Source organism: Lampetra fluviatilis, chromosome 35, assembly GCF_964198595.1.
Source record: "Lampetra fluviatilis chromosome 35, kcLamFluv1.1, whole genome shotgun sequence".
Taxonomy (NCBI): Eukaryota; Metazoa; Chordata; class Hyperoartia; order Petromyzontiformes; family Petromyzontidae; genus Lampetra; species Lampetra fluviatilis.
Genome location: NC_136309.1, coordinates 8090644 through 8101126, shown reverse-complemented (window position 1 = coordinate 8101126; position 10483 = coordinate 8090644). Strand labels below are relative to the sequence as shown.

Below are 10483 nucleotides of genomic sequence, written 5' to 3'. Positions count from 1 at the left end.
CTCAGAGAATGGGGCTTCTTGTGCAATGCAAGGTGCACTCAGCAACGCATGAGTGCTTTTGAGCGAGAGGGCCGACGATGATGATGGCAAGGCGTGACGCGCGGATGGGCGGGGAGGGTGGTGGTGGTGGCGGTGGCGGTTTTCGCTAATTCACTGTGAGCCGCGAGACTCCGGGGGAAGTTGTTTAACCTGGGGAGCCAGCGAGCCAGCCAGCCGGCCCGGTATGTAACGCCCGACCCCTCCCCCGCCGCCCACTCCATTTGTCAGCGCGTTTCACTTTGTAATTACAACACCGCGTGTTTAATTGGGCACGGGTCACATTTGTTGAACAAAGCCTGAGCCTGCTGATGAGGCGGAGAAGGTTTGGAAGCAGCCCAGAGTTTTCTTGTTTATTAATCGAATGCTGTTTGATTTCATACATATGTATGTACGGTTTTGAATGTCGATACCTGAGGCTGATGGACTTAAAACAATATTTAGATTTACGTGGGGAGACAGAACGGAGCCCTGCTGGGATTGACGTTCATTCACAGGCTGGATGTCAGCGATTGGTTTCGCGAGCTGAGCGGCAAAGGGAACTCAACGAGGTTTAAGGCGGTGGTTCTTCTTCTTCTTAACCTGGAGTGCACGCAACCCCCTGGGGGCGCGAGATGCCCTTTCTGGGGGTGCGAGACGTGGCCAGGTTTTTTTTTAGAAGGTAAATAATCTAAAACACAAATTAAGCACGGGCACGTAAGGGACCGTCCATAAATGACGTCACGCACCTAGGGGGGGGGGGTCAGACATTTGTGACAATGTGTGACGAGGGGGGGGGGGTTAAGAAATGTGACGTCACATCAAAATGCGCAACTTTAAATACATATATACAACACGTTCTACTTAATTAAATATACTTTTTGATAAATGTTTTCTCCTACAACATCAGAGTGCAGCGGCACATTAAATACGCACTACAATGACAATAGTTTGAAGCGATTTTAAGCATGTTTTATTTGTTTTTGGGGGGCAGGCAGAGCTTTGTGACGTAATATTTGAGGGGGGGGGGGTCTGACTATTTGTGACGCCGTGTGACGAGGGGGGGGGGGTCAAAAATCGTCCAAAATCGCGTGACGTCATTCATGGACGGCCCCTAAGTACAACTTACTTTGTTTCATCAAACCCTATCTATGTATTAATTGACATTGTACATTTTCTGAACAATTGAGAACCAAAGGGGTGCAAGGCTGCAGTAAACGTTTAAGAACCGTCGGTTTAAAGCGAGATCACAACTTAAAACGGTTTGATGCTCAAATGCGCATGCGGGCAGAAATTCCACATTACTATGGCCAGTGCCGGATTAAGTTAGTGCGGGGCCTGTAGCATATATTATAAAGGGGCCCTAAATAATAATAAAAAACACTTAAATATTAAAACACATACATTTTGAACTTGCATAGTAAAGTAATTGTATTTTTGTATTTGCTATACAGCCAGACAATACGACAAATCGCTAACCTGAAACACCCAGTCGTTCATTAAAGTTGAAGGCGGTATAGTATTATAGTAATAGAGAAAGTGCAGAATCACTGAACCGGAATTGATAGCTTAAAACCATTTAGAGCGGGGCTCTTGAAAGTGCGGGGCCCGTAGCTACTACATATGTAGTACTACTACAGATGTAACTACTACTACATATGTAGCTACTACGTATGAAGCTACTACTACTACATATGTAGCAGCTACATATGGAGCTACTTTTGCTCCTACGATAATAATTCGGCACTGAGCATTGGTGGGGCGTGGTGCAGGCGAAGCATTTGGACAACCGCAGCTAAACTCAGCGCACAGAGTGGTACTTAAAAAAACAAATTTAACGAACGCGTGACTTTACGTGACTTTACCGAAAGAACCAAAGAGTATGGATTCCTGCGGTCACGAAATCTTCAAAACAAGATTGAGCGAACGCGAGTTTGGTGGCGAAAGGGGTCAACAACTCAGCCAGGAATTTGAGTTCTCGTAAACTTCCGACTGCCGAATATTCCACGCTCAGATGACGCCGCTCCCTTCGTCGCGTTCTTCGCGCACATTCAATGGGACGACAAATGCCTCCGCCCGCTTGGGTAGCCGTGCTCTCACCTCTTGACCGCTTTGCGTGAGGTTCCTACTGCTGCTGGCCTTTATCATTCTCAACGGGAAGTTGCGGCAAGTGGTCATACTGTGCAGGCTGCTGCCTGAGTATACGTAACGTTAAGCAACCCCCCCCCCATAGGGTGATTCACACCAACAGGGAAATGTGCATTGGGTCACGGTCAAAAGGGGTGAAAAATGGAAACTCGTTAGGTGCTGAACGATGCATAAACTCGCCGATCGGCATTCCTTCTAGAGTGTGCGACACGTGGGTCAGATCATGCAAAAATCGACGTTTTGTTTTCTTTCAACCGATTATTTGTGTATTAGTTAATGGGCAAAAGCAGAAATGGGCTAACTTCAGTTAGTCCCCGTTAATTGGCGTGGCTAATCCGAGTAGATAATTCAATGGTGCCGTTCATATCACACAATTTCACCGGTACCGGCCACATCAAATAAACTGGAACCGCTAAAGTTACCCCCAACTCATGGCGGTTCTAGTAAGTGAAGATAATTCTCTGGTCTGGGGCTTAGGGACTGGCCGCATGTAATCGCTTCACATCACTCGGGTCCTGAGCAGGGGGGGGGGGGGGTCCACAGCGCCCTCCGCGTGCGGATGATCGTCGATTTTGGGTGAGAATCGGGCACATTGGGTGGGATGGGGAGAGGCTTTGCGTTCGCAGGGCTCGCCGTGAGGTCGCGATGGCATTTCTGCCGTGGGCTTGACAAGTGCGGGCTTGTTTTGCTCGGCGGTGCTTTGGGAGCAGGTGAAATGTGATCCGTGGCATGCAAATGTGGACCCCCCTCCTCCCCACATCTAACTGCCTCTTCCCCTCTGGCTTCGTTCTCGGCCATTTGTGGAATTTCAGCGACGATTAGAGAGCCTGGTCATAGTGAAACAACGGATGCACACCCTGTGAACTGGTGCACGCTCCGATGATGTCAATAGCGATGCATGGCGGTGCGCTCCACGGTGTTGTTTGACGTGTTAATTGTGGTTTGCGCAGCACCAAATAATTTGTTTCAAAGCAGGAATTATTTTTTTTTGGGGGGAGGGGGAGGGTCACATGACATCTGGACCACCATGTACAGTACTTCAGCCCAGCTTCGCAGAGTGCAGGCCACAGCGGTGCTTAATTCGAGTTCAGATGTCTTGTGACACCCCTTCAATTCTTAAAAAAAACATGCAATTTTTTATATGCAAATTAATTAGGGGTCACAAGACACCTGGACCATCATCTGCAATGCTCTCGGCCTTGCCTATAAATGATGATGGTGAATATCTATCACTGACTCTTCCGACTCCTTTGACTCTGCTTGCCTCCGCTGTCGACTGCTATGTGTTATCCAAACTGAGAAGTGTGTGGGTAATTGACAAAGATCCCCCTTATAGCCTTGACAGACTGTATACGGGCAAGTGCTGTTAGCGAGCACCTATGAAGGCCGGAACGGTACACGAGGGGGTGGATGGGCAACACTATGCCCGAGCGCCTTTGTCTCCCCGGTGGCGATGTTTACACACCGCACCAGGTAGCCATTTGAGGCTGAGTCGACCTAGGGGAGGCCCAGGACCGGTTCAGATAATCGTCACTACTGGTGTTGGCCGTAAGCGGGAATTGAACCCGGATCGCCGGGTTCGTAGCGCAGCGCGCTAACCGCTACACTATCGACAATACACGATGACACCAACCACGTTTCTTGACATGTCTTTTTTTTTGCAGTAAATTCAAAGTACATCGTTGTAAAGGATGGTCCAGATGTCTTGTGATCCCCCATTTAATTATCTAAAACTTCAACAAACAAGAAAATAAGGCGTATTTAAAACAAAAATGAACATGCAAAGGGTAAAACAATGTTATGATGATTGCTTGTGTTGCAATCGAAACGTCGTATGCTATTATTTAATTTATTATTTTATCTTTATACGTGACTTTACCGAAAGAACCAAAGAATAATTCCTGCAGTCACGAAAGCTCCAAAATTAAGATACAATGTTAGGGGTCAATAAAAAAACTATAAAAGTATATATTTTTTATTTTACCAAGTAAGGACCCACTAAGCTAGAAGCGACCTGGCCACAAATGATAGCTCCACTCTAAACGCGTCATGTTGATTATATATATGGAGCGAAAAAAAACCAGAGGACCCGGAGAAAAATCCACACAAACCACGGAGAGAGACACGCAAACTCCATATATATATCAGGCGTCAGGGGTCAGGATGGAATCCACGACCTTCCTCTCTATACCAGGCGGGGCGTGGGGGGGGCTACCTCACTTCTCACCACCGTGACGCCCATTTAATTGCGGGTCACAAGACATCTGGGCCAACCCGTATCAATTCTGGAAGTTCGTGACACGAGCGGGCGGGCTAAGGGGACAGTCCATAAAAGACGTCACGCACCTAGGGGGGGTGTCAGACATTTGTGACGCACTACAATGACAATAGTTTAAAGCGATTTGAAGCATGTTTTATATTTTTTAGGGGGGGGCAGAGCTTTGTGACGTCATATTTGAAGGGGGGTCTGACTTTTTGTGACGCCGTGTAACGAAGGGGGGGGGGGAGGTCAAAAATCGTCCAAAATTGCGTGACGTCATTTATGGACGGCCCCTAAGAACTTCGTCAATCGATTCGAAAACGAGATGAAGAAGCAAGGTGTGCGGTGCGGATCGGACGTTGGCAGCGGCACAGGAAATCCAACTCGGGTCGAAGCCGACTTTATAGGTCGCCGGTTAGCCGAGCGCACTGCACTCACCGCTGTGCACCGTGTGATCATTCAATTACGGGGCCGATCAAGTCGGCAACCACCCATGCCCCCCACGTAAATTGCTTTGGGGATATCTCCGTAACAACTGCAATCGTGTGTTGTTGCTGTTGTGTGCGGTCGAACAATCAAGAGTTGACTTCAAAGCGGGGCCGCGTGCGTGTCTGTGGGTGCGGGGGGAGCGGTGGCGTAGTGGTTAGCGCTCTGCTCACGCTCAACGCCGGTGGTGATTATCCGAACCGGTCATGGGCCTCTCCCCTAGGTCGACTCGACGTCAAATGAGCACCCGGTGCGGTGTGTAGTAAACATCGCCACTGGGGGAGGCAAAGGCGGTCGGGCGTGGTGTTGCCCACCAAACAACCCCCTCGTGTGTTGTGCCGGCCTTCATAGGCGCGCAACACTCGAACAGCACTTGCCCCAACAGTCTGTGCAGCCTATACGGGGGGTCTTTGTCTTTGTGTGCCCCCTCCTGAATTGTCTATGGTTGACACGAAAATCCTTATTCATTGTTCTTTCGGTAAAGTCACGTAGATAGAAAATAAAACGAATACAAAAAAAATCTAAATAAATTGAAAATAATAAAAGCAAAAAACCCACGACGTTTCGAAAATTTTTCGCGTTCGGCTCCTCGAGTGCTGGCCGTGTCTGCGGGGTCTCGCAATCAAAGGTTGCTTTATCAATTTGGAAGCAGAGCCGCGCGACGCGCCGAGCTCATGGTTACGAAGCCCGATGTTTGAACAACAGGTCGCGTGCAACGTTTTAGAGATTAACAAAAGCCTCCCCCCCCTCACCACGGGCTCGTTGTTCCGCGTGTGGGAGTAGTTCCCCCCCCCACCATCCCCACTTCAAGCAGAGGCGTCGCGACGTTTTAATGTGACGGACTTCGTTGAGCTGTGAAAGAGGAGAGAGATAGAGGTGAGAAGGAGAGAGATACGTTTCTTCTTACCTGTTTTTTTAAGGATATTTTTTTATTTCAGTTTGTTTCTTTGTTTTTTTTTTGGTCCCCGAGGAAAATGAACTCATTTCTTAGAGAACTGCTGGAACCGACACACGGGGATGTTTTTGAAAGCCTCACTGCCGTGCCAACAGCCTGGCGCCAAGGCGAGCAGCTGCACAGCGTTATCCCAGGTAAGGCCCCCCCCCCCTCTGCAATATAACGCCGCTCGCACGCTCCGGGCTCATCCACTCGAACGACCGTGACGCTCCGGGCTCATCCACTCGGATGGCACACTCTGGGCTCATCCACTCGGACGATCGTACGCTCCGGGCTCATCCACTCGGACGATCGTACGCTCCGGGCTCATCCATTCGGACGATCGCACGCTCCGGGCTCATCCATTCGGACGATCGCACGCTCCGGGCTCATCCACTCGGACGATCGCACGTTCCGGGCTCATCAACTCGGACGATTGCACGCTCCGGGCTCATCCATTCGGACGATTGCACGCTCCGGGCTCATCTGCTCGGACGATCGCACGCTCCGGGCTCATAAGCTCGCACGCTCATCCGCTCCCTATTACGCGTCACTCTCTCGCCGTTCATACGAAGCTGAGTCCAGGTGTTCCTTTCCAAGTTAATTGTGATAAGCAACGGGCCTCTCTCATTAGTTTCCATGATCCCACGGCAGGCCTTCGAATGCGCCTACATTGAAATGTGCACGCGCGTTCTCATTTTTATTTCCCATCACGTAATGTTGGACCATGGCTTGGCCGGGCACGGCATCAATGGCAGGGTGTTGCGATTCGCGATCGGAAGGTTACAAGTTCAAATCCTGGACAGGGAGGTTTGATTCGGGACATCTCTCTCTCTCTCTGGCCTGAACAAAATATGCACCACCTAGCGGGGGAAGTATAAAAGTGCTTGTCATTTGAAGGACTGGCCCTGCCAAATGAATGTGGAATTTCAACCACTGGCTCAGGGCTGTAATGAGGACATGAGTGCGATCCCACACTCAATCGAGTTGGGAAAACAATTCTTTTTTTCCCCTCCTACCTCACGAATGAATGTTCAACAATGAGCTGTCTTGAGCTCCGGCACCTCTGAGTTTCACGATTGGCTGTGTACGGTGCAAATGAAGTTCAACATTTATACGTACATTCATAGTGGAGACCCTTCCACCAGCAGTGGCGTGGGTGAGCAAAGCAATTGCAGGGCTGCACATTTGCCTCACTGCAAGGCCGTAATTATAATATATAAATGCTATGCTATGTAAATAAAAAAAACACAATTTGCTAAACCTTGGCCACAATATCTAGACTTGTAATAATAGGGGTTTTCCCCTTTTTTCTGGCAACAGAATCATGTGTGCATTAACCACAATACTTGTGGTCAAAATGCAAACAAAAAACACTCTGATAATATATGCATTGCCCTTTTGGCGTCCTCTGGTCTAACACCGTTTGAGACGAAACTCAACAGAAAGCCGTCTCTGGTGTGGACCAATCAGTTTCAAGGACAATGCATATATTATCAGAGTATGTTTTTGTTTGCATTCTGACCACAAGTATTGTGGTTAATGCAGACATGATTCCTTGTAAAAAGGTTTCAGTTTTGTTGCCAGAAAAAATTCGAAAAACCCTATTATTATATTTTGGTACTGGCAAAGGAGGTCTAATGATATAGACTTGTCTTTATATAAATCAATACGTATATTTCTGTTTATATGATTGTGGTTATGGTTGTACTTTATTAATCCCTAATCTCTGCAATACACTATTAGAAATTGTAAAAAATAAATACAAAGTCCATCCCATGTGTTAGTGATTTTTTTATATTTTAGGCAGGAAATTCGTTTTGAAATTTCGATATTTTTGGGGCCTCCAGACACCCTGGAAGATTTGGTCCCCCCCAATGTTGACTCCATGGCTATGGCCTTGCCTCACTGGTATGAGGGATGTTCCCGAAGTATACGTGAAAAGTCACACGGTGGTCACAGATTACACTTAACAAACAAAACTGCTTTCGGCATGATCACCTCGTCAGATTATGACCGAGGCTATGTGAGCCCTTTGTCTATTGCGACGCCGACTTGAAAATCTCACCGCGGTAGAGCTTCCGGTTTGATCGGTCGCCTTCTGCTGCTGTGCCTGCCCTTCTTTGGTCCGTCACACCGAAGAATTCTATCAGCGATATCTCTCTTGCCATCCTTGAATCGCGTGGACCCGCAAAGCCTCTGACGTTGCTTTCACACAACGCAGTGGATGGGTTGGGTGGGGGCGGGAGGTGGGGAGTCCCTCGAGGGGCACGGCCACCCAATCTTCATCTCTCACGAGAAATTCTACCGCAGATTTGCGTTTCGAGCACATTGTCCTGTTTCCGTGACAAACAATGCATCGGCCACCGTGAGTAATAGTCCCAACGGTGCCGCGGCATGAGGACGGGTGAGTAATATGCCGCGCAAATGTGGCCGTTAGACACGCACTTTTTGTCATAACAACGGACTTTGATTAAGTGGCCGTCCATAAATGACGTCACGCGATTTTGGACGATTTTCGACCCCCCCCCCCTCCATCGTCACACGGCGTCACAAAAAGTCAGCCCCCCCCTCTCAAATATGACGTGACAAAGCTCTGCCCCCCCCCCAAAAAAATAAAACATGCTTCAAATCGCTTTAAACTATTGTCATTGTAGTGCGTACTTAATGTGTAGCTGCACTCTGATGTTGTAGGAGAAAACATGTATTAAAAAGTCTATTTAATTAAGCAGAACATGTTGTCTATATTTATTTAAAGTTGCGCATTTCGATGTGACGTCACATTTCTCAAACCCCCCCCCCTCGTCACAAATCGTCACAAATGTCTGACCCCCCCCCCCCGTAGGTGCGTGACGTCATTTATGGACGGCCCCTAGTAACGAATTGGCATGTTCCGTTTACTCTCGTACATATATACCCTCGTACGTGGTTCCACAATTGGCACACGTGGGATGTATCCAGTGGTACAAGCTGTTGATGGTGCAGGCAGTCCAACTGCACCGAGGCTCAGGTGCCGGGCAATGAAGCGAGGGGTACAATTGGACTGGGCGTCTCTACCAAGGCACACGCCAAGCGCGCTACTCCACGGGATATACGGTCACGTTGCAGCGCGTGCTATTCGGCATGATGTCCGACGTTTCACTCCACATTGCTGGGAGCTTCATGTTAATTTGCTGAAGCTTGCAGCGCGTGGAGCAAAACATCGGACGCATCGCAAATGCATCACAACACATCGGTGAAATGCCATGGTTTTTGTTGTAAAGTTCTTTGCTGACTGCTCCGATTCAGTGGCCCGCTCCCACCCAGCGAACGTGGGCATGCCAGCGAACTTCATCCCCAAGTCGTGCGGGTGGCTCCCGTACCCGACGTACGTCTCCCCGGCCGTCCGTCGCTTCATCGAGGAGGATCGGCAAAGGCTCAGCAAATTGGGGGATGCCCCGGGCCAGCACGCGCTCTCGTCGCAGGGCAAGCCCAGGCTCCGCCACGTCCGCCCGAGCAAAGCGCAGCACCAAAGCAAGGAGCAGCAGCAACAGCACCGCACGTCTGCAGGCGCCGAGCAAAATTCACAATCGCTTGGGTGCGCCGTGAGGGATCGGTGGAGGTCTGGGATCGAGGACGTTACGTCCAAAGTCGGAGCCGGCTGCGGGCCACCGGTCGAACGGACTCGCGCGGACGTGGACTCGGAGTCGGTGTCGACGTTCAGAACCGACAGCATTTCCATCCCGTGCCCCAGTCGTGGCAGCGTGAGGTCCGGGCACGATGGCTTTGCATCGTCCTCGGAGGTCGCGCGGAGAGGAGGCTCCGTGAACATGTACGTGAGCAGCACCCCCATCCTGTTCTGCTCCAGGCCAGGCCGGGCGTCCTTTCCCATGCAGCGTTCCCTCGACACTCACGGCACTCAACTGAGTCATCGATCCACGGTGACACGGGCGTCGCACGTGGCTTCGGCTCGAGGTGTGGCCGCCGCAGTGAGTTTGTTGTAAGCTGGAGGCCACCGGCATCATGGATGGAAGCCTTTCAAGTGGCACACATCTGAAGGGTGACCACAAGAACGAGTGAACTGAACGGCCAAGAGATGTTTATTTTAATGGAGTTGCAAAGACCTTCACGGAGCAAAACTTTGCCAGGCCGGTGAAATGGATTCTTGAAACGCCAAACAAAACACACAAACCTCAATACTTTAACGTCAGCGTTTCAATTATGATTTTTTTTTTGGTTTACAAGGGATTACAATGACGATTTAAAATTTTATGTAAATACCACTAAGGGTTGTAACCAGACGCTTAGTCTCAAAGTTTGGCCACCGTGGGGTCTTATCTTTGGCCACAAACCACCAGCACTATGACTGGACGTCCATCACACCACAGATGGTGTCCCACAGAACTACATCTAGAGGTTCACCGATGCACCAGTCCATCGATTGAAAATCGATACGGTCACTCGCGATGCGTGCTTGCAAGTCAGCATATCGAATTGTACATGTCGGAGTCTGTTATTTGAAGATGTAAATAAACTAAAACATTTTTTTTACCTACTAAGGCTTACTGAGCTATAATGTTCTTTTTCAGAAGCGGCATGGCCATGAACGATAGCGCAACGAAGATGCTTGTCATGTGGACATGTATAGCAGCGAAATACTC

General features: G+C 49.3%; 1 protein-coding gene across 1 annotated transcript; it reads left to right on the top strand.

Moving 5' to 3' along the window:
* The first annotated feature begins 201 nt into the window (after positions 1-201).
* Positions 202-10282, top strand: LOC144944668 (uncharacterized). The gene is made up of 3 exons (XM_078873027.1): positions 202-221; positions 5880-5998; positions 9132-10282. The coding sequence occupies exons 2-3, from the start codon at positions 5884-5886 to the stop codon at positions 9824-9826; spliced, it is 810 nt and encodes a 269-aa protein (XP_078729153.1). The 5' UTR covers positions 202-221; positions 5880-5883; the 3' UTR covers positions 9827-10282.
* Positions 10283-10483: the final 201 nt, after the last annotated feature.